The following is a 24,179-nucleotide window of genomic DNA, read 5'->3' as shown; positions in this document are numbered from 1 at the left end:
AGAGGGAGAGAGAAGGATGGAGGGAGAGGTAGGGAGAGAGGGGGTGAGAGGGTGGGAAAGAGAAGGAAGAGGGAGATAGAGGGAGAAGGATGGAGGGAGAGGGGAGAGGGAAGGAGGGAAGGGGTGAAGGTGGGAACGAGAGAGTACCACGCCCAGAACTTACTAACCCTAACCGGTACGCCTTTGGACTGTGGGAGGAAACCGGAGCACCCAGAGGAAACCGACACAGTCACGAGGAGAACGTTACAGACTGTTTACAGGCAGCAGTCGGGATTGGACCCGGGTCGCTGGTACTGTAATAGCGTTATGCCAAACCACACCAGTAATAATAACAATAAATAAGTAATATTGAAATCATGAGTTGTGGAGGCCGTGAGAGTGAGTCTGTAGGTTGTGGATTCAGCTGAGTGTTAAGGTGAACAAAGTTATCCCCTCCGGCTCAGGAGCCTGATGTTTGAGGGGGTAATAACTGTTTGTGAACCTGGTGGTGTGGGTCCTGAGGCTCCTATACCTCCTTCCTGATGGTTGAGGGGGTAATAACTGTTCGTGAACCTGGTGGTGTGGGTCCTTAGGCTACTGTACCTCCTTCCTGATGGTTGAGGGACAATAACTGTTCCTGAACCTGGTGGTGTGGCTCCTGAGGCTCCTGTACCTCCTTCCTGATGGTTGAGGGGGTAATAACTGTTCGTGAACCTGGTGGTGTGGGTCCTTAGGCTACTGTACCTCCTTCCTGATGGTTGAGGGACAATAACTGTTCCTGAACCTGGTGGTGTGGGTCCTGAGGCTCCTGTACCTTCTTCCTGATGGTTGAGGGGTAATAACTTTTCCTGAACCTGGTAGTGTTGGACCTGAGGCTCCTGTACCTCCTTCCTGATGGTTGAGGGGTAATAACTGTTCCTGAGCCTGGTGGTGTGGGTCCTGAGGTTCCTGTACCTCCTTCCTGATGGTTGAGGGGGTAATAACTGTTACTGACCGTTGTGGTATGGGTCCTGAGGCATCTGGTGGTTGAGGGGTAATATCTGTCCCTGAACCTGGTGGTGTGGGACCTGAGGCATCTGCTGGTTGAGGGGGTAATAACTGTTCGTGAACCTGGAGGTGTGGGTCCCGAGGCCTCTGTACCTCCAGCTCGACGGTAACAGCAAGAAGAGATCATGGTGTCGATGCTGGGGGGTCCTTGAGGATGGATGCTGTTTCCTTGCGGCGGCGCTCCATGTAGATGTTCTCCTCAATGGCGGGGAGCGCTTTGCCCGGGTTGGGCGGGGCCTCGTCCACCTGTTGACATCCCCGTTCTTGGGCATTGGCCGTTTCCGTCCCAGACCAGGACGCAACCAACCAGGTTTCGCTCGGTCAGCGTCTTAGAGGAGCCGGCCTGAAGTTCCGGATGACTTTGCTGAAAACTTTTGAGGAAGTACAGGGTCAGTAAAATATCAACACACCCGGCCGAGAGAAAACAGGTGAACAGCGTCGCGAGAAGCGAGCGGATCCCCGGCTGGCGAAGGTCCCCGGTGGGCTGTGTAGTGAACCTCGAGTTTCCTCAGAGGAGTTACACCCCGTGGGAGGAGGCGTCAATGACCCGCTCTTTTTCTTTTTCTGTAGTGTTTGATATTCTGTGTCAAAGTCAGGTGGGAGTGGAAAGTCATGCGATGTTTCTGCAGCGGCGGGTCTTTTCGGAGCTGGTCACCATAGCTACAGCCCTCTGGAATCCCTGGGGCAGGACTGACTCTGTCCGATTCGTAATTCTCTGCGCTCCCGGCCTCGACCCCGGGTCCCATCCCGTCCTGGGGCGGGACTGACTCTGCCCGCTTTTTAATACTGCCTCGACCCCAGGTCCAATCACGTCCTGTGGCGGGACTGACTCTATCCGGTTTGTAATACTGACTCGACCCCCGGTTCCCATCACGTCCTGTGGCGGGACTGACTCTGTCCGGTTTGTAATACTGACCCGACCCCGGGTTCCCATCACGTCCTGGGCCGCCGGACTGTTTACGCTTTTAACTCAGTGTCATAAATGCGCCCCCGTGACTTTAGTTAATCCACTCGAGGCGGTTTTACTTTCTGCGCGATGCGGGCGGGTTTACGCTGCGAATCTCGGACCCGGGAGAAAGTCCTTGTTCCGCTGCTGTGGTCCACGGTTTGAACGGCAATAAACCCAAGCTGGACTTCGCCCTGATCGGCAAAGTTTTCACCGAGTTGCGGGAGGGGAACTCCCAACCTCAGCCGGCAGGTGCGCGGGTACAAAGTGGGCAGGGATGGTGGGAGAGAGAAACAGAGAGAGAGAGATAGAGATAGATAGATAGATAGAGAGAGAGAGAGAGAGGCGGAGGGGGGGGCGGAAGGAAAGATGCAGTGGGGACAGGGCGATAGAGAGGGAAAGAGATGGAAGAGGGGGGGAGAGAGAAAGATGGAAAGAATGAGGGGGAGAAAGTGGAGGGGAAAGAGCGAGAGAGCGAGGTTAGAGCAAGAGAGGGAGGGAAAGAATGAGAGAGAGAAAGGATGGAGGGAGAGGGGGTAAGAGGGAGGGAAAGGGAGAGAGATAGAGGGAGAGAGAGGGGTGAGGGAACAAGTGGAAGAGGAGGATAGGGTGATATAGAGGGAGGGGGAGAAAGAGGGGAGGAGAAAGTGTGAGGGGGAGGGCAAGAAAGGGGTGAGCGGGAGGGAGGGAAAAAGTGAGAGATGGAGAGAGAGAAGAATAGTGGGAGAGGGAGGTAGAGGGAGAGAAAAGGATGGAGGGAGAGGTAGGGAGAGAAGGGGTGAGAGGGTGGGAAAGAGAGGGAAGAGGGAGGTAGAGGGAGAAGGATGGAGGGAGAGGGGAAAGGGAAGGGGTGAAGGTGGGAACGAGAGAGTACCACGCCCACAACTTACTAACCCTAACCGGTACGTCTTTGGACTGTGGGAGGACACCGGGGCACACGGAGGAAACCTACACAGTCACGGGGAGAACGTTACAGACTGTTTACAGGCAGCAGTGGGGATTGGACCCGGGTCTCTGGTACTGTAACAGCGTTATGCCAAACCACACCAGTAATCATAACAATAAACAAGTAATATTGAGGACATGAGTTGTGGAGGCCGTGAGAGTGAGTCTGTAGGTTGTGGATTCAGCTGAGTGTTCAGGTGAGCAAAGTTATCCCCTCCGGCTCAGGAGCCTGATGTTTGAGGGGGCGATAACTGTCCCTGAACCTGGTGGTGTGGGTCCTGAGGCTCCTGTACCTCCTTCCTGATGGTTGAGGGGGTAATAACTGTCCCTGAACCTGGTGGTGTGGGTCCTGAGGCTCCTGTACCTCCTTCCTGATGGTTGAGGGGTGATAACTGTCCATGAACCTGGTGGTGTGGGTCCTGAGGCTCCTGTACCTCCTTCCTGATGGTTGAGGGGGTAATAACTGTCCCTGAACCTGGTGGTGTGGGTCCTGAGGCTCCTGTACCTCCTTCCTGATGGTCGAGTGGTAATAACTGTTCCTGTACCTGGTGGTGTGGTTCCTGAGGCTCCTGTACCTCATTCCTGATGGTGAGTGGTAATAGCTGTTCCTGAACCTGGTGGTGTGGGTCCTGAGGCTCCTGTACCTCCTTCCTGATGGTTGAGGGGGTAATAACTGTCCCTGAACCTGGTGGTGTGGGTCCTGAGGCTCTTGTACCTCCTTCCTGATGGTCGAGTGGTAATAACTGTTCCTGAACCTGGTGGTGTGGGGCCTGAGGCTCCTGTACCTCCTTCCTGATGGTTGAGGGGTAATAACTGTTCCTGAACCTGGTGGTGTGGGACCTGAGGCTCCTGTACCTCCTTCCTGATGGTTGAGGGGTAATAACTGTTCCTGAACCTGGTGGTGTGGGACCTGAGGCTCCTGTACCTCCTTCCTGATGGTTGAGGGGTAATAACTGTTCCTGAACCTGGTGGTGTGGGACCTGAGGCTCCTGTACCTCCTTCCTGATGGTTGAGGGGTAATAACTGTTCCTGAACCTGGTGGTGTGGGACCTGAGGCTCCTGTACCTCCTTCCTGATGGGAGCAGTGAGAAGAGAGCACGACCTGGGTGGTGGGGGGTCCCGGATGATGGATGCTGGTCTCATGTGACAGTTGTATATGCAGTGTTGTGCACTTTGGCTCGGAGGAAGCTTGTTTCGTTGTGGTGGTGTACGTGGTGGCACTGAACTGAACTTGAAAACTTTACTCTGATCAGCAAAGTTTCATCGAGTTTCGGGCGGGGAGCATCCACAACTCTGCAGGTGCAAAGCGGACCGGGATGGTGGAGGGAGAGAGAAACAGACAGATAGAGAGACAGAGGGTGTAAAGCAGAGACAGACGGGGAGAGGGATGGGGAGAGAGTGGGGAGAGAGGAATCTCTGTTTGCGGGGGTCATTGATGATGGGTGAGGGTGTATGATTTTGGGAAAGCTGATGCTGAGAATCCGAGTGAATGAGGAATGGGGGGAGGGGGGATGATTGGTGAGGGAAAGGCCTGTTGCTCGGGACACAAAGGGACCACCTTAAATTTATTCAGATTTATTCCAAAGGCCGAGGATGTAAATACCCGCGCGGCGGTGCAATGCCGGCCTGCCGCCGTTGTCCCAGTCAACAGCGAAGGAGGCAGGCAGGGAGGGAGGGGGAAGAGAGATGGCGGGGCCCAGGGCCTGCCCTGGGCTGGTTCCTGAACCGGCCTGGCTCGCCTGACTACTGAATGGACTCGGCGGCCCGTGTGGACTCTCTCTCGGGGGCTCTGCAGTTCCAGTCCAGTTGTGTTACATGTACGTTTTTGTCGATTGAGGCCTCGTCACATCTCCCCCTTCTCCACCCACCATCCTCGCTGGCCCCCAGGGGCGAGGTCTTGGCATCTCCTGTTGGTGTCCCTGTAGCTCCGGGACGGGGTTGATCACCCCCTGCCCAACCCCGCTCCGTCCGCAGCCGGGTCCCAGAACTTTAACCCTTTCTTAACCTTGTACCGCCAGGGAGTCAAACGCTCAAACTTCATACGCTAGCAGGAACCTGGGATCAGGTGGTCGTGACGGCCCCCCCCCCCCCCCTTGGGAGGGCCGGATCGAGCAGCTGGTCTAGTGTGTAGTAAAGCCGGAGACGGGGGTGGATCCGAGACTGTAGAGGAGGGGGGCCCTGCAGAACCTACTCCCTCCCTGGCATTACAGAGGCTGCAGAGAGGAGAGGCAGCGGGGCTGGTGTCACCATGGCTGCTGAGCGAGCCTCCAGGCGGCTGCGGAATCAGAGGCTTGACCGCGGGGTGCGGCCAGGACACAGCCCGAGGTCTGATCGGCCCTGGCTGGGTCACCCGGGCAAGGGTTTCTGTGTTGAAAGACCCGAGAACCCCCCCCCCCCTCCCCGGGGTTCCATCACATACGATGTGTCCCAGCGTGTCTTAGGAGGTATCACAGCATCTCCCCTGCTGGGGCATTAGCGGCTTCCCCTCTCTCCTCCCCCTCTCTCTCCCCCTCTCTCCCCCTCTCTCCCCCCTTGCCCCTCCCCCTCTCCCCTCTCCCCCCTCCCCCCCTCCCCTTCTCTACCCCCTGCCCCCCTCTCCTCCCTCTCCTCCTCTCCCCCTCCCCTCTCCCCCTCCCTTCCTCCTCTCCCCCTCCCCTCTCCCCTTCCCTTCCTCTACCCCCTCTCCCCTCTCTGCCCCCTCTCCCCCTCTCCCCTCTCCCCCTCTCCCCTCTCCCCTCTCCCCTTCTACCCCCTCTCCCTTCTCCCCTCTCTCCTTCTCCCCCTCTCCCCCCTCTCCCCTCTCTCCCTTCTCTCCCCCCTCTGTCTCCCCCCTGTCTCTCCCCCTCTCCCCCTCTCCCCCCCTCTCCCCCTCTCCCCCTCTCCCCCTCTCCCCCCCCTCCCTCTCTCCCCCTCTCCCTCTCTCCCCCCTCCCTCTCTCCCCCTCTCCCCCTCTCTCTCCTCCCCCTCTCTCTCCTCCCCCCCCTCTCTCCTCCCCTCTCCTCTACCCCCCTCTCCTCCCCCAGCTCCCACTCCTCTCCCCCCTCTCCATCCATTTCATTTGGGGATTGAATGTAGCGTTGAATACCATACGTGATCTTGGGTGGATTTAGCAGAGCTCAGGGTGGGAAAAGTTCACAGGCGAAACCGGATTAAAATTCCATGTCGGGGGCGGTGTGTGGGGGGGGAGGTGGGGGAAGGCCTGTGCTTACTAAGCCGGAGAGTGCAATAGCCGTTCGGCTGGGCGCAGTTACTGGAAGATTCTCCGGTCCCGGGGCATCGGAAGGCGTTAGCGTGTCGCCGTACGGCGCCTGCGATTGGGTTCGATTCCCGCCACCACCTAAAAGGAGTTTGTACGTTCCCCTGTCCCCCCCACCGTCCCCCGTGAACACGTGTGTTTCCTCCGGGTGCCCTGGTTTCCTCCCACAGTCCAAAGCCGTACCGGTTGGTAGTTTAATTGGGGCTGTAACTATAAAGGCAGAGGAACGGTAATGTATGTGGGAGTCTGACCACTGCTGGGTCAGGAGCTGGGGCTAAGCTGGGTGGGCTGTGGTGGTGCGACCGGACTAGAGGGGCCGAACAGCCTCCTTCTGTTTGGGCAGTGTGTCCTGTGTCTGACCGGGCCGGTGCGCTTGCTTTGCAGGTTCTGGGAAGGGAGCTGAGCGAGGGGGTGCCCGGTGATCGTCGGGGAGCTGGGGGCTGCCCGCTGGATGGGAGCCCGACGCCGCAGGAAATCCTGACAAGCTGGATCCCCCTGCACCCGGTCGGAGCGCCGCCGTTCCTCCCTCCCGCTACCGCCCCAGCTTCAGCATCGGCAGCGACCACCTGCGCCCAGCGGACAATGACAGCGCCCTCCAGGCAAACCTGCTCGGCAGGGAGTTCCGGGATGTGGGGACAATTACCGGTGAGTATTGTTGAAGGAAAGTCTCGCCGACTCGGGCATTCAGTGGCTAATCGGTCAGGTCTGCCTGCTCGTCAATGCAAATGTCTCGTCAGCAACTCGAAGCGTAAGAGCAGGCGGACATGGTCAAGAGGTTAAGTTGTTGTTCAGACCGAACGTCAGAATGAGCGGGGGGAGGTGGTGGGTGGGGAGTTGGGGGAAGAAATTTGATCTGAGTGACTTTGACCCCGGAAATGGTTGTTGGTGCCAGATGGGGAGGTTCGAGTATCTCAGAAACTGCTGGCATCCTGGGGGTTTTCACACGCTGCAGTTTACAGAGAACGGGGTGAAAAACAGGGAAAAACCATCCAGCGAGTGGCAGTTCTGTGAGTGAAAACGAACAGGAGAGGTCAGGAGAGAATGGCCATACTGGTTCAAGCTGACGGGAAGGTGACGGTAACTCCAATAACCAACAGCGGTGGTGCAGAAGAGCATCTCTGAACGCACGACTCGTGGGACCTTGAAGTGGACGGGCCACAACAGCAGGCGGCCACGGACACACGCTCAGTGTCCACATTATCAGGGACGGGAGTTACTACGTAAAAAGAACCACAGAGTTGCAGACCAACATGGCATGGAAGCTTCGGTCCAGCTGATCAATGCCGATCACAGCGTCTGAGCTGCCCACGTTCGCCCACAACCTTCCAAGTCCCCTTCAACACGCACACAGACACACAAAATGCTGGGGGAACCCAGCAGGTCAGGCAGCGTCTATGGAGGGGGATGGACGGTCAACATTTCAGGCTGAGATTGCGATGAAGAGTTTGACTCTGATTTCCGGCATCTGCAGAATCTCTTCGGCCTGTTCCCTCTAGTTTCGGACCTCCCAACCTTGGGGTGAAAAAACTGTAGCCGTCTACCTCATCCATAGTCTTGATGATTTTCTGCTAAACGTCCAGAGAGGCCAACCCTCGCCCGATAACTCAGACCCTCTACTGGGTTCAAGAGCCGTGGGGTAATGTTGTAGCTCTGTAAAACCCTGGTTAGGACACACTCACAGTGTTGTGATCAGTTCCAGGTGCCTCGTTGCAGGAAGGAGGTGGCAGCTTCAGAGAGGGCGCAGAGGAGATTCACCAGGATGCTGCCTGGATTAGAGAGGGTGCAGAGGAGATTCACCAGGATGCTGCCTGATCAGAGAGGGTGCAGAGGAGATTCACCAGGATGCTGCCTGGATTCGAGAGGGTGCATAGGAGATTCACCAGGATGCTGCCTGGATTAGAGAGGGTGCAGAGGAGATTCACCAGGATGCTGCCTGGATTAGAGATGGCGCAGAGGAGATTCACCAGGATGCTGCCTGGATTAGAGATGGCGCAGAGGAGATTCACCAGGATGCTGCCTGGATTAGAGAGGGTGCAGAGGAGATTCACCAGGATGCTGCCTGGATCAGAGAGGGTGCAGAGGAGATTCACCAGGATGCTGCCTGGATTCGAGAGGGTGCAGAGGAGATTCAACAGGATGCTGCCTGGATTAGAGAGGGTGCATAGGAGATTCACCAGATGCTGCCTGGATTAGAGAGGGCGCAGAGGAGATTCATCAGGATGCTGCATGGATTAGAGATGCGCAGAGGAGATTCACCAGGATGCTGCCTGGATTAGAGATGGCGCAGAGGAGATTCACCAGGATGCTGCCTGGATTAGAGAGGGCGCAGAGGAGATTCACCAGGATGCTGCATGGATTAGAGGGGGCGCAGAGGAGATTCACCAGGATGCTGCCTGGATTAGAGAGGGCGCAGAGGAGATTACCAGGATGTTCGCCTGGATTAGAGAGGGCGCAGAGGAGATTCACCAGGATGCTGCCTGGATTAGAGAGGGTGCAGAGGAGATTCACCAGGATGCTGCCTGGATTAGAGAGGGCGCAGAGGAGATTCACCAGGATGCTGCCTGGATTAGAGAGGGCGCAGAGGAGATTAACCAGTATGCTGCCTGGATTAGAGGGGGCGCAGAGGAGATTCACCAGGATGCTGCCTGGATTAGAGAGGGCGCAGAGGAGATTCACCAGGATGCTGCCTGGATTAGAGAGGATGCAGAGGAGATTCACCAGGATGCTGCCTGGATTAGAGAGGGTGCATAGGAGATTCACCAGGATGCTGCCTGGATTAGAGAGGACGCAGAGGAGATTCACCAGGATGCTGCCTGGATTAGAGAGGGTGCATAGGAGATTCACCAGGATGCTGCCTGGATTAGAGAGGGTGCAGAGGAGATTCACCAGGATGCTGCCTGGATTAGAGGGGGCGCAGAGGAGATTCACCAGGATGCTGCCTGGATTAGAGAGGGTGCAGAGGAGATTCACCAGGATGCTGCCTGGATTAGAGAGGCGCGGAGGAAATTCACCAGGATGCCTGCCCGGATTAGAGAGGGTGCAGAGGAGATTTACCAGGGTGCTGCCTGGATTAGAGAGGGTGCAGAGGAGATTCACCAGGATGCTGCCTGGATTAGAGAGGGTGCAGAGGAGATTTACTGGGATACTGCGTGGATTAGAGAGGGTGCAGAGATTTACCAGATGCTACCTGGATTAGAGAGGTTGCAGAGGAGATTTACCAGGATTAGAGAGGGTGCAGAGGAAAATTCGCATCTTTCCCTTCCTCCACGGGGATCACTTCCTATGTTTCTCCCTTGTCCATTCGCCCCCACCCATACCTCCCCACTGATCTCCCTGCTGGCACTTATCCTCGTAAGCGGAACAAATGCTACACATGCCCTTACGCTTCCTCCCTCACCACCATTCAGGGCCCCAGACAGTGCTTCCAGGTGAGGTGACACTTCACCTGTGAGTCTGCTGGGGTGATATACTGTGTCCGGTGCTCCCGATGTGGCCTTCTATATATTGGCAAGACCCAACGCAGACTAGGAGACCGCTTTGCTGAACACCTGCACTCTGTCCGCCAGAGAAAGCAGGATCTTCCAGTGGCCACACATTTTAATTCCATGTCCCATTCCCATTCTGATATGTCTATCCACGGCCTCCTCTACTGTAAAGATGAAGCCACACTCAGATTCGGGGAACAACACCTTATATTCCGTCTGGGTAGCCTCCAACCTGATGGCATGAACATCAACTTCTCTAACTTCTGCTAATGCCCCACCTCCCCCTCGTACCCCATCCATTATTTATTTATATACGCACATTCTTTCTCTCTCTCTCCTTTTTCTTCCTCTGTCCCTCTCACTATACCCCTTGCCCATCCTCTGGGTTTCCCCCCTTCCCCCTTTTCTTTCTCCCTGGGCCTCCTGTCTCATGACCCTCTCATATCCCTTTTGTCAATCACCTGTCCAGCTCTTGGCTCCATCCCTCCCCCTCCTGTCTTCTCCTATCATTTTGGATCTCCCCCCTCCCCCTCCCACTTTCAAATCTCTTACTAGCTCTTCCTTCAGTTAGTCCTGACGAAGGGTCTCGGCCTGAAACATCGACTGTACCTCTTCCTAGAGATGCTGCCCGGCCTGCTGGGTTCACTAGCATTTTTTTGTGGTTTCCCAGGTTACTACCTGGATTAGAGAGCATGTTTTATGAGGAGAGGTTGAGCGAGCTGGGTCTTTTCTCCCCTGAGCAAAGGAGGATGAGAGGTGACTCGATTAGGGGTTACAAGTTCGAGTGGACGGCCAGAGACTTTTTTCCCCCCGGGTGAGAATGGCTAATATGAGGGGGCATAATTTTAAGGCGATTGGAGGAAAGTATCGGGGGATGTCAGAAGTTGGGATTTGACAGAGTGTGGTGGGTGTATGTGGCGCCCTTGCCAGGGGTTGGTAGTGGAGGCAGATACGTGAGGGGCATTTAATTAATTAATCCATGCCTATTTGAGGTTCTGTGGAGATGACCCTTTGGGACCAACAGGCCACACTGCCCCGCCACCCTCCGATTTAACCCCAGCCTACTTTCCAATGGCCAACGAACCGGAATGTCTCTTGGACTGTTGGAGGAGATCAGAGCACCCGGAGGGAGCCCGGGCACCCTCGCGGGGAGCAAGTCGAAAGACGGGCACAACTTCGATGGCGGAGGCAAGAGAGCCCTTGTCCCGTCACCCCAGCAGCACCCTCCTCCCCCCCACCACCACCACCCCCACTTTCCCTCCCTCCCTCCCGTTTCCTGTCGGCTTTGATGGGTTTGATTTGCACAGTGAGACCAATTCGAGGCGGGCAGACTTCCCCGCTGCTGCAGTACTGGCTGTCTGCCTGAGGAGGGCGCCGGCGCTCCATGTCAGGGTTTGCAAGCGGCGAACAGAAACAGGCCCTTCAGCCCGTCTAGTCCGCACTATTATCATATAACCATATAACAATGACAGCACGGAAACAAGCCACCTCGGCCCTTCTAGTCCGTGCCGAACTCTTGCTCTCACCTAGTCCCACCGACCTGCACTCAGCCCATAACCCTCCATTCCTTTCCTGTCCATATATCTATCCGATTTAACTTTAAATGACAACATCGAACCTGCCTCAACCACTTCTGCTGGAGGCTCGTTCCACACAGCTACCACTCTCTGAGTAAAGAAGTTCCTCCTCATGTTACCCCTAAACTTTTGCCCTTTAACTCTCAACTCATGTCCTCTTGTTTGACTCTCCCCCACTCTCAATAGAAAAAGCCTATCCACGTCAACTCTATCTATCCCCCTCATAATTTTAAACACCTCTATCAAGTCCCCCCTCAACCTTCTGCGCTCCAAAGAATAAAGACCTAACTTGTTCGACCTTTCACTGTAACTTAGGAGATGAAACCCAGGTAACATTTTAGGAAATCTCCTCTGTACTCTCTCAATTTTATTAACATCTTTCCTATAATTCGGTGACCAGAACTGTACACAATACTCCAAATTTGGCCTGACCAATGCCCTATACAATTTCAACATTATCCTGCCTAGTCCCACTGACATGGCCCCTGTACCTCTCCCATCCACTAAATTTCTCTCGAAACGTTGAAATCGAACCCACATCCACCACGTGGGGTCGTTCTACACTTTCTACACCCTCGGAGTGAAGAAGCTTCCTTCTACCCCGATCCCCCTTTAAGATTTCTCCCTTTGCAACATGCTGCATGCTGGAGGAACTCAGCAGGTCAGGCAGCACCGACCGGCGGTCGACACTGTGGGCCAAGACTGTCTTTCGGGTCTGGGAAGGAAGGGGGAAGATGCCAGGAGGTGATGGGTGAAGCCAGGTGGGTGGGTAAAGGTAAAGGGCTGGAGAGGAAGCAATCTGACAGGAGAGGAGAGTGGACCATGGGAGAAAGAGCAGGAGGCGGGGAAGCAGGTTCCTGAACTGGTGTGGGTAACTTCACTCACCTCAGTTCTGAACTGATTTCACAACCTACAGACTTTCAAGGACTCTTTACAATTCATAATCTCAGTATTATTAATTTATTATTATTATTATCATCTGACTGTTCCTGAACCTGGTGGTCTGAGTCCTGAGGCTCCTGCACCTCCTTCCTGATTGTTGAGGGGGTAATAACTGTTTCCCCTGAACCTGGTGGTGTGGGTCCTGAGGCTCCTGTACCTCCTTCCTGATGGTTGAGGGGGTAATAACTGTTCCTGAACCTGGTGGTGTGGGTCCTGAGGCTCCTGTACCTCCTTCCTGATGGTTGAGGGGTAATAACTGTTCCTGAACCTGGTGGTGTGGGACCTGAGGCTCCTGTACCTCCTTCCTGATGGTTGATGGGTAATAACTGTTCCTGAACCTGGTGGTGTGGGTCCTGAGGCTCCTGTACCTCCTTCCTGATGGTTGAGGGGTAATAACTGTTCCTGAACCTGGTGGTGTGGGTCCTGAGGCTCCTGTACCTCCTTCCTGATGGTTGAGGGGTAATAACTGTTCCTGAACCTGGTGGTGTGGGTCCTGAGGCTCCTGTACCTCCTTCCTGATGGTTGAGGGGGTAATAACTGTCCCTGAACCTGGTGGTGTGGGACCTGAGGCTCCTGTACCTCCTTCCTGATGGTTGAGGGGTAATAACTGTTCCTGAACCTGGTGGTGTGGGTCCTGAGGCTCCTGTACCTCCTTCCTGATGGTTGAGGGGTAATAACTGTTCCTGAACCTGGTGGTGTGGGTCCTGAGGCTCCTGTACCTCCTTCCTGATGGTTGAGGGGGTAATAACTGTTCCTGAACCTGTTGGTGTGGGTCCTGAGGCTCCTGTACCTCTTCCTGATGGTTGAGGGGTAATAACTGTTCCTGAACCTGGTGGTGTGGGTCCTGAGGCTCCTGTACCTCCTTCCTGATGGTTGAGGGGTAATAACTGTTCCTGAACCTGGTGGTGTGGGTCCTGAGGCTCCTGTATATCCTTCCTGATGGTTGAGGGGTAATAACTGTTCCTGAACCTGGTGGTGTGGGTCCTGAAGCTCTTGTACCTCCTTCCTGATGGTTGAGGGGTAATAACTGTTCCTGAACCTGGTGGTGTGGGTCCTGAGACTCCTGTACCTCCTTCCTGATTGTTGAGGGGTAATAACTGTTCCTGAACCTGGTGGTGTGGGTCCTGAGGCTCCTGTACCTCCTTCCTGATGGCAGCAGTGAGAAGAGAGAAATGACCTGGGTGGTGGGGGTCCCTGATGATGGATGCTACTTTCCTGTATCAGCGTTCCGTGTCGATGCGTTTTATATCTCCCCCGGGGAAAATTTTACCTGTCTCCACCTTTCACCCCTGAATTCCAGAATTCTGCTTGGTTTTATTGTTCAAGGTGTTCCTGAGATCCCCCCTGCTGCAGGCAGATTTAGTCGATTGTCACATGTCCATGAGGTATGAACATAGAAATCTACAGCACATTACAGGCCCTTCGGCCCACAATGATGTGCTGACCATGTAACCTACTCTGGAAACTGCCTAGAATTTCTCTACCGCATAGCCCTCTATTTCTCTAAGCCCCCTGTAGCTATCTAAGAGGCTCTTAAAAGACCCTATTGTATCCGTCTCCACCACTGTCGCTGGCAGCCCATTCCACACACTCACCACCCTCTGTGTGAAAAACTTGACATCCCCTCTGTACCTGCTTCCAAGCACCTTAAAACTGTGCCCTCTCGTGCTAGCCATTTCAGCCCTGGGGAAAAAGCCTCTGACTATCCACACGATCAATGCCTCTCATCATCTTGTATACCTCTATCAGGTCACCTCTCATTCTCCGTCGCTCCAAGGAGAAAAGGCTGAGTTCACTCAACCTATTCTCATAAAGCATGCCCCCCCAAATCCAGGCAACGTCCTTGTAAATCTCCTCTGCACTCTACCCACAGAATCGATCTTTAATTCCCAGACACAGCTCGGTGACAGGACATTCTGGCACACTGAGTCCTCGCCACCCAACGAGACCCATTACCCAACTAACTGGCACGCCTTTGCAGAATCCCTTGCATCACGGCTGGAGCATATCAACTCGAAGTCCAGAGTTAAATGTAAATTTATCAACAAAGTACAGAAATATCACCGTATAACACCCTGAGATTCATTTTCTTACAGGCGTAGGCGGTAGAACAAAGAAATAGAATATCACCAATGAAAAATTAGACACAAAACTGACAACCAAATAGGGAAGGCAAACTATACAAACACTAAACGATGGTTACCGCCCAATTATACCCGTGAGAGCCCTTACCCTACTAGCTGGTACACTGGAGCACCTGGTGGAAACCCACGCAGTCACGGGGGCGAACGGTACGAGCTCCAAGGTCAAAGTAGATACCCGTCACCACGCACGACCCTGAGATTCATTTTCTTGCAGGCATACATAGTAAGACAAAGACATGCAATAGAATTAATTAAAAACCAGCCTCAGACTGACAAAGAACCCCAGTGTGCAAAAGGCAAAAAAGACTATTAATAGTAGTTCTTACTAATAATAGTTATTGCCAACAAGGCAAAAAAACTCATTGATAATAATTATTACCAATAATAATTTACTAATAATAATTAGTACCAATAATGCTTATTACTAATAGTACCATCAAATTACACCCATGTGACCAATTAACTTACTAACCGGTACATCTTTGGACTGTGGGAGGAACCCAGAGCACCCGGAGGAAACCCCCGCGGCCACGGTGGAGAACATACAGACTCCTTCCAGGCAGTGGTGGGAATTGAACCCGCGTCGTTGGCGTGTAGCAGCGTTCTACCGAGGCCCCGCTACCTTGCCGCTCCCCGAATCCAGAATCGCCCTTTGATATGATGTGAAATGGGCCGCATTTTGCGGCCCGCTGTGCGGTACGGCCTTCGCGGTGGGCCGATTGTCCGAGTCCCTCCGCCGGTCGGAGGTCGACCGCGGATGTTGCGCCCCGGCTGCCCACGGGATACGCAAGGTGGGACATGGGGAGCGGGCTGTTGCCCCGTGTCGCGGGCTCCCTCTCCCCACGCAGCTGATGGACCCAAAGGAACGGCAGAGACCGGTACAGCTTGGTACCAGAGTTGAACTCAACTACCTTAGGGACGCTAGGATTTTTCCCTCGGGGTTCACTCCCGAAGCCTTCCCCGTGAGTGGTTCCAGCCGCAAGGCAGCGGGAGGTTTGAGATCAGAGTTTTCCTTCTCCCAGATGAGCTGCCAACCGCGGCTGATGAGCCCCGTCTGCCGGAGCGACTGGTTTTAACGCGCCAGGAACCCGCCTTTGCCCCTTCTCCTGTCAGTAGACACGGTTCTGCCGGGCTTAGTAGCTAAACCACACGTGAAGGCCGTGAGCTGGACTTGGTTGTCAGAGGGTATTTGAGACGCACGCCGTTGGGAGCGTTTAATGGGAAGTGGGAGATTACCTTCACCCAGCAATGAGGACCTCGGGGAGCCTACAAGAAATTACCTCAAGCCCTTCAATAAGTTGCAAAATAATCATGGCCAACAGGGAGTAAAATTAGTTCACGGGTTCAATGTCCACTTAGAACTCTGTTGGCAGAGGGCGAGAAGCTGTCCCCGAATCGTTGAGCGTGTGGGTTTTTGGGCACCTGTACCGCCCGCCACGATGTTACTGACGGGGAGAGGGTGAGTCCTGAGTGGCGAGGGTCCCCAAAGATGGATGCCGCCTTCCGGAGGATATCCTCGGCGTGAGGGAGGCCGGCGCCGTCTGAGCGTTCGATCCTGTGCCTTCTCCGCAGCCAGCCCTCCACCGTACAGCCGGTGGAAACCTCCGGGAGCTCTTGGCGACCCGCCGAATCCCCTTCGACTCCTAAAGAAACGTAGTCACTGGCCAGCCTTCTTTGTAGCCTGCATCGGTATGTTGGCCACCGCCCCCCCCCCCACACACCCCGCCTCCCCCACCGCAGGAGAGACCTTCAGAGATGTTGGCACCCGGGAACTTGGCACTCCTGTAAAGAGTCTCTGTACATTTGCCCCATGGAGTTCAACCCGGAGAAGTGTGAGGTGGTACACTTTGGAAGGACAAACTCCAAGGCAGAGTACAAAGTAAATGGCAGGATACTTGGTAGTGTGGAGGAGCAGAGGGATCTGGGGGTACATGTCCACAGATCCCTGAAAGTTGCCTCACAGGTGGATAGGGTAGTTGAGAAAGCTTATGGGGTGTTAGCTTTCATAAGTCGAGGGATAGAGTTTAAGAGTCGCGAGGTAATGATGCAGCTCTATAAAACTCTGGTTAGGCCACACTTGGAGCACTGTGTCCAGTTCTGGTCGCCTCACTATAGGAAGGATGTGGAAGCATTGGAAAGGGTGCAGAGGAGATTTACCAGGCTGCTGCCTGGTTTAGAGAGTATGCATTATGATCAGAGATTAAGGGAGCTAGGGCTTTACTCTTTGGAGAGAAGGAGGATGAGAGGAGACATGATAGAGGTGTACAAGATATTAAGAGGAATAGATAGAGTGGATAGCCAACGCCTCTTCCCCAGGGCACCACTGCTCAATACAAGAGGACATGGCTGTAAGGTAAGGGGTGGGAAGTTCAAGGGGGATATGAGAGGAAGGTTTTTTACTCAGAGAGTGGTTGGTGCGTGGAATGCACTGCCTGAGTCAGTGGTGGAGGCAGATACACTCGTGAAGTATAAGGGACTACTGGACAGGTATATGGAGGAATTTAAGGTGGGGGCTTATATGGGAGGCAGGGTTTGAGGGTCGGCACAACAATGTGGGCCGAAGGGCCTGTACTGTGCTGTACTATTCTATGTTATTTAATTACCTTATTTACATAGCCCCCCCTCCCCCGGTAAGCCACAGGCTCGCTCAACTCGCTTCGGTCTAGGGGGAGCAGCAAAACTGGGTAATCAAGTTTGTGTGGATGCTGTGTGATATACCCCACCCCGCCAAATAACAGACAATACCCCATATGCGATTAGATGATTACACTTTATCGATCTCACTGGAACTATGTAATTAATAGAGATAACATACAAAAGGAAAGTAAAAGGCGCCAAACTTATCAAAGTTCAACCACTTTGTGCACAACAGTTGGAGCTCAATTAACGGAGTCTTCTTCCCACCAGTCGATCCCCTCCGACCCCCTCGACCCGCCGCCTGGGACCAATCATGGTGGTCGACCATACGCTCCACACGAGTCTGTCCTCGTCTCCTCTCCTCGCCGAAGACCCTGGGCCTGGGACTCCCGCTCGGGGTCCGTCCCGTCGGCCAGCTCACAGCATCGCGGCCACTCTCTCTCTGTCGCCATCGGCGCCTTCTACCCCAAAAACCCGCGCATCACAATAGCTTACAGACACGCACGAAAGAATAACATCTACCCCAATCGGTTAGCAACTGAATACAACTCGCTCTACAACCCAGACAAGCTGCCAGCGAGAGAACTTTCTCAGCAGTTAACATAACAAAGAAGCCATTTTGATTTGCCTACGCAGTTACATAAAGGAAGAAACCCCTTACATTTAATTATTTATTAAGCTACAGTGCGGAATAGGCCCTTCGAGCCGTGACACCCAGCAGTCCCCAATTTAACCCCAGCCTAATCGCGGGACAATTTACAACGACCAATTAGCCTACTGACCAGTCCGCCTTTGGACTGTGGGAGGAAACCGGAGCACCGGGAGGAAACCCAGGCGCGCACACACGAGGAGTGTTATGCCTTCGAGGTTCAAAACGTTGAACTAATTCAGCGGAAGGTGCGGGAATCAGGGAACGCTGGTCTCGCCTTGTGTTTACCTTAAGTGAAGCGCGCACGTGTCACGTGGTGGGGTGAGGACGTGTGGAAATCGCGCTTTTTTAAAAACGTATCAATAGGTACGTTTAACGTCGGAGGAACGTATACAGTATACATCCTGAAATTCTTCTTCTTCACAAGCGTCCATGAACACAGAGGAATGCCCCGAAGAATGAATGACAGTTAAATGTTAGATCCCAAAGAACCCCAACCAGCTCCCCCCTCCCACGGATAAGCAGCAGCAAAGTAACCACCTCCTCCCCCAGCAACAAAAAAAAGCATCAGTGTCCCCCCACCAGCAAAAAAGGCATCGGTGCCCCCACCGAGCACCCAAGCGTGCAGCGAAGCATCAATAAAAACACAGACTTGCAGTACTCCAAAGACTACTCGTTCACCCGGTAATTCGACATACCACAGGCTTTCTCTCTCCCTAATGAGGGAGAAAGAGGTGTCTCCATTTCACAGCGAGAGGGGAGACATAACATATATCAGTAATGAATAATTTAAACGGGGGAAAAAAGCTTAATCAAACAATATGCATGCAAGATATTACCGAAATATTAAGTATTCAACAGGGAGACTGTAAAGACTCCTTACAGATCCAAAGAGGCAGGGGACAGGTTAACTGGTTGTTGTCCCGTGATTAGGTCAGGGTTAATCGAGTTTGTGGCGGGGGTCGCTGGGGTCGGCAGGGCCTACTCCGCGCTGTATCCTTCAATAAACCAAAGCGGTTCGGGCCGTGCGCCAGAAGGCGTTATCAACGACCGCGGCCTCCCGGCGGGGGTGCTCTGGATCAGAGGGCAGTCTCCCCCAGGAAGGCCCCTCGTTCTCCGCGTCACTGCTCCCGGAGTTCCCTCTCGGCCGGTCGCTCCCCCCCCACCCGGGTAACGGTAGAGTGAGGGATCTGCTGAACCAGGGGGTTACGGACCGGGGTGGGGAACGTTTTCTTCTGATGGCCGTCTGTGCATCACCAACCCTTGAAGTATCACACACAGGAGGAGCAGGCAACATCACAACCAAAGCTCTCACTTTCAAGGACTCTTCGTCTCACGTTCTCGAACTTTTTTGTTTATTTATTATTACCGTTCTGTTAGTTATTCTTTCCTTCTGCATTTTGCATCATTTGTTGTCTTTTGCACGCTGGTCGTCTGTCCGTCCTGTTGGGAGCAGTCTTTCAATGATTCTATCAGGACCTAAAGAAGCTGCAGATGGTTGTAAATCTAGTCGGCTCCATCTCGGGGACTAGCCAACAAAGTACCCAGGACATCTTCAGGGAGCGGTGTCTCAGAAAGGCAGTGTCCATTATTAAGGACCTCCAGTACCCAGGGCATGTCCTTTTCTCACTGTTACCATCAGGGAGGAGGTACAGGAGCCTGAAGACACAGTCAACGATTCAGGAACAGCTCCTTCCCCTCTGCCATCAGGGAGGAGGTACAGGAGCCTGAAGACACACACGCAACGATTCAGGAACAGTTTCTTCCCCTCTGCCATCAGGGAGGAGGTACAGGAGCCTGAAGACACACACGCAACGATTCAGGAACAGTTTCTTCCCCTCTGCCATCAGGGAGGAGGTACAGGAGCCTGAAGACACATACTCAACGATTCAGGAACAGCTTCTTCCCCTCGGCCATCGGATTTCTGAATGGACATTGAACCCGTGAACACTACCTCACTTCTTTAATATATATTCTGCTTTTGCACAATTTTTAACCTAGTCAAAATACGTATACTATAATTGATCTATTATTATATATTTTTTTTCTTCCATATTATGTATTGCATTGGACTGCTGCTAAGTTAACAAATTTGATGTCACATGCCAGTGATAATAAACCGGATTCTGATTCTTTGTATTTACTGTAAATGCCCGCAGGAAAACAAATCTGAGGATTGTGTATGGCGGCGTAGATGTAACTTGATAAGAACTTTACTTTGAACTTTGAGCATCCCTGTAAACCAGGGAATTCCCAGCCCGGGGTGCGTGGACCCCTTGCTTCATGGTGTCGGTCCAAAGGCATAAGAAAGTTTGGCAACTCCTCTAATGTAGAGGGATAAAGAGCCCGACATTTCCTGATGGGAGGGTCTCGGCCTGAAAGGTCGACCGTTCGTTCCTCTCCACGGATGCTGCCTGACCTGCTGAGTTCCTCCAGCACTTTGTGTGTGTGTGTGTGTGTTTTGCTCTGGATTTCCAGCGTCTGCACAATCCCTTGTGGCTTCCGAGCCGTCGCGCGTGTGCGCGCTTACACATCCCCCGTGAACTCCGCGCCTCTGACCTTGTGGTTGTCTCCCTCTCCCCCCACCCACCCCCCCACTGCTCTGCAGACGTCTGTTACAGCGAGAACGTGCCGGAGGTGGAGATATTCAGCCTTCTGGAGGAAGGGGTGCCGAGATACACGCTCAGGGCCGACACCGTCTACGGCTACAGCCACGACGACTGGCTGCACACGCCGCTCCTGAGCCCCGACCTCGACGTCAGCCTCACCCACCAGCAGATCGAGGAGACCCTCAAATACTTCCGTGAGTGGGGCGGGGAGCCGGAGGTGGAAAGGGGAAGGGGGAGCGGGATGGGGAGGTGCGGCCATGAGCGGGATGACGGGGAGGGAGATTCCTGAGGTGGACGGGCCAGATGGCGATGGAGGTGCGTTGACACCGCAGCCTCGCTGCAGGGCGTCGATATCCCGATACGCGTGCTGCAGGCTTCAAATCTCTCTGCTGTTCACCGAGGCGCAGTGAAAACCTTCTGTCCAGGCGGGTCATTTTGTTGCGTCAGCGCTCTGCGGGCATACCGGGTGGAGAGGACGGTTATTCTCAGCTGGTGCGTGGACTGTCTTTTCTCGGTGTCACCGCGTGGGTGTGTGTGTGTGTAGTGTCTCTTGGATTTTCAAGTCAAGTCACTTTTTATTCTCTTCCCTTTCTTTCTTTTCCAATCTTTTTTATTAATTTTCGAAATTATAAGCATAGCAGCAACATTACTGAACAGAGATTGGGATTATATTATTAATAATTGACGTGGCAAATGTAACATTGGTAATAATACAGATGCATTAAATTTCCCAAGCTCTAAATGTAATTAAACATGGTAAAGGGATAAATAAAAGGGATATTTAAATGGGGAGAGGATTCAGAGTCCTGAGATGCAACGGGACTTGGGAGTCCTCGTGCAGGATACCCTTAAGGTTAACCTCCAGGTTGAGTCGGTGGTGAAGAAGGCGAATGCAATGTTGGCATTCATTTCTAGAGGAATAGAGTATAGGAGCAGGGATGTGATGTTGAGGCTCTATAAGGTGCTGGTGAGACCTCACTTGGAGTACTGTGGGCAGTTTTGGTCTCCTTATTTAAGAAAGGATGTGCTGACGTTGGAGAGGGTACAGAGAAGATTCAGTAGAATGATTCTGGGAATGAGAGGGTTAACATGTGAGGAACGTTTGTCCGCTCTTGGACTGTATTCCTTGGAGTTTAGAAGAATGAGGGGAGACCTCATAGAAACATTTCAAATGTTGAAAGGCATGGACAGAGTGGATGTGGCAAAGTTATTTCCCATGGTAGGGGAGTCTAGTACGAGAGGGCATGATTTAAGGATTGAAGGGCGCCCATTCAGAACAGAGATGTGGAAGAAATTTTTTTAGCCAGAGGGTGGTGAATCTATGGAATTGTTGCCACGGGCAGCACTGGAGGCCAAGTCATTTGGTGTATTTAAGGCAGAGATTGATAGGTATCTGAGTAGCCAGGGCATCAAGGGTTACGGTGAGAAGGCGGGGGAGTGGGACTAAATAGGAGAATGGATCAGCTCATGATAAAATGGCGGAGCGGACTCGGTGGGCCGAATGGCCGACTTCTGCTCCTTTGTCTTATGGTCTCATAAAAAAAATCTAAAAAAATCCCCAAATTAGAAAAGAAAAAAAAAATTAATATTCTCATTTCGACCATAAACTGCCGGTACAGCACACAGCAAAAATGAAACAACGTTCCTCCAGATCCCTGGTGCCACATGAAACAACACAAAACTACACTAGACTACGGACCTACACAGGACTACATAAAGTGCACAGAACAGTGCAGGGCAGTACAATAAATAATAAGCAAGACAACAGGCACAGTAGAGGATAAATTACAATATTAAATGATGTAGATGTCAGTCTAGACTCTGGGTATTGAGGAGTCTGATGGCTTGGGGGAAGAAACGGTTGCACATCTGATTGTCTGGGTTTTTCACTTTCTGCTGCAGGGCTTTCACTTGTGTTTATGAGGATTGTAAAACTCCCCTTGTGAGGATTGTAAAACTCCCCTTGCATTTGTCACTTGTGCTCAGTTTGAGATAACCGAATTAGCCTGGGACTTTCAAGGTCCTGTATTGTGATAGTCGGCTTTGGGGGTTGTTACCTCAATTCCAAAGTGCACCGGGGTGTGTTTATTTTTTTGGGGGGGGGGTGTATCGGAAGAGCAGATACACCGAGTTCTTCTGTGTATCGTGAGTGATTTCATTTCTTCAGCATTCTGTACAGTTCGCCTGGGTTCCTGCTACTTTTGATGGTTAAGTTGTGTAGTAAGTCTTCTTCACCTTGATTGAGTTGCCAAACACAAGTCTCTAGGAATTGCTGCACTTGAGTTTGCCGGGGGACGGGTGCTGTGTGTGTGTGTGTGTGTGTGGGGGGGGGGGGCCTTGCGCAGAAACAGGTCGCAGAACAAACTGTTAACAGTTGAATTGAATCGACTTTATTTCTTACATCCTTCACGTACATGAGGAGTAAAGATCTTTATTTTACGTCTCCGTCGAAATGCAAAATGTGCAATTTATAGTAGTTTAAAATAAATAGTATGCACCACAGAACAGAGAGTATAACATAGAAATACAATAGTGTCAGCGTGAATTAATCAGTATGTTGGCCTGGTGGAAGAAGCTGTCCCGGAGACTGTTGGTCCTGGCTTTTATGCTGTGATACCATTTCCTGGATGGTAGCAGCTGGAACAGTTTGTGGTTGGGGTGACTCGGGTCAAACTACAGGAAACATTCCCTCCACATCCACTCTATCTGTGTCCTCTGGTCCGAGACTCCCCCACTACAGAAAACATCTTCTGCTCATCCAATCTATCTGTGTTATCTGGTCGTAGACTCCCCCACTGTAGGAAACATCCACTCCACATCCACTCTATCTGTGTCCTCTGGTCCTAGACTCCCCCAGTATAGGAAACATCCTCTCCACATCCATTCTATCTGTGCCCTCTGGTCCTAGACTCCCCCACTATAGGAAACATCCTCTCCATATCCACCCTACCTCTGCTATCTGGTCCTCGACTTCCCCACTGTAGAAAACGTCCTCTCCACATCCACTCTATCTGTGTTATCTGGACCTAGACTCCCCCACTGCAGGTAACATCATCTCCACATCCACTCTATCTGTGCCCTCTGGTCCTAGACTCTCCCACTACAGAAAAGATCCTCTCCATATCCAATCTATCGGTGCCCTCTGGAACCAGTCTTCCCCACTACAGGAAACATCTTCTGCACATCCACTCTATCTGTGTCTTCTGGTCCTAGACTCCCCCACTGTGGGAACCATCCTCTACATGTTCACTCTATCTGAGTCCTGTGGTCCAAGACTCCCCCACTAAAGGAAACATCCGCTCCACAACCACTCTATCTCTGTTATCTGGTCCAAGACTCCCTCACTGTAGGAAACATCCTCTCCACCTCCACTCTATCTGTGTCTTCTGGTCCTAGTCTCCCCCACTACAGGAAACATCCTCTCCGCATCCACTCTATCTGTGGCCTCTGGTCCTAGTCTCCCCCACTACAGAAAAGATGCTCTCCACATCCACTCTATCTGTGCCCTCTGGAACTAGGCTCCTTCACTATAGGAAACATCCTCTCCACATCCACTGTATCTGTGTCCTCTAGTCATAGACTCCCCGACTGTAGGAAACATCCTCTCCACATCCACACTATCTTTGTCCTCTGGTCCTAGACGCCCCCAGTAGAGGAAACATCCTCCACACATCCACTCTATCTGCGTTATCTAGTCCTAGACTCCCCCACTATAGGAAACATGCTCTCCACATCCACTCTAACTGTGTCCTCTGATCCTAGGCTCCCCCAAGATAGGAAACATCCTCTCCACAGCCACTCTATCTGTGTCCTCTGGTCCTAGACTCCCCCTCTACAGAAAACATCCTCTCCACATCCACTCTATCTGTGTCCTCTGGTCATAGACTCCCCCACTGTAGGAAACATCCTCTCCACATCCACACTAACTGTGTCCTCTGGTCCTAGACTCCCCCACTACAGGAA

The 24,179-nt window shown here is 52.9% G+C and overlaps 1 protein-coding gene and 1 long non-coding RNA gene across 3 annotated transcripts in view; both read left to right on the top strand.

Annotated features, from left to right (window-relative positions):
- Positions 1-1,319: 1,319 nt before the first annotated feature.
- Positions 1,320-20,404, top strand: LOC140191736 (uncharacterized). 2 transcript variants are annotated; one of them, XR_011883900.1, is made up of 3 exons: positions 1,320-1,454; positions 6,558-6,818; positions 20,216-20,404. It is a non-coding gene; the product is annotated as an uncharacterized lncRNA (long non-coding RNA). The 2 variants fall into 2 exon arrangements; XR_011883901.1 differs by having other exon boundaries at positions 1,326-1,415.
- A 69-nt stretch (positions 20,405-20,473) lies between these two features.
- Positions 20,474-24,179, top strand: part of LOC140191850 (coatomer subunit zeta-1-like) — a 70,833-nt gene continuing 67,127 nt past the window's right edge. The window contains exon 1 of the mRNA XM_072249642.1: positions 20,474-20,531. Coding sequence (XP_072105743.1) covers positions 20,474-20,531 — 58 coding nt within the window. The remainder of the gene's footprint in view (positions 20,532-24,179) is intronic.

This window comes from Mobula birostris, chromosome X (genome assembly GCF_030028105.1).
Source record: "Mobula birostris isolate sMobBir1 chromosome X, sMobBir1.hap1, whole genome shotgun sequence".
Taxonomy (NCBI): Eukaryota; Metazoa; Chordata; class Chondrichthyes; order Myliobatiformes; family Myliobatidae; genus Mobula; species Mobula birostris.
The sequence above is the reverse complement of the archived record's forward strand: the minus strand, read 5'-3'. Positions and strand labels throughout refer to the sequence as shown.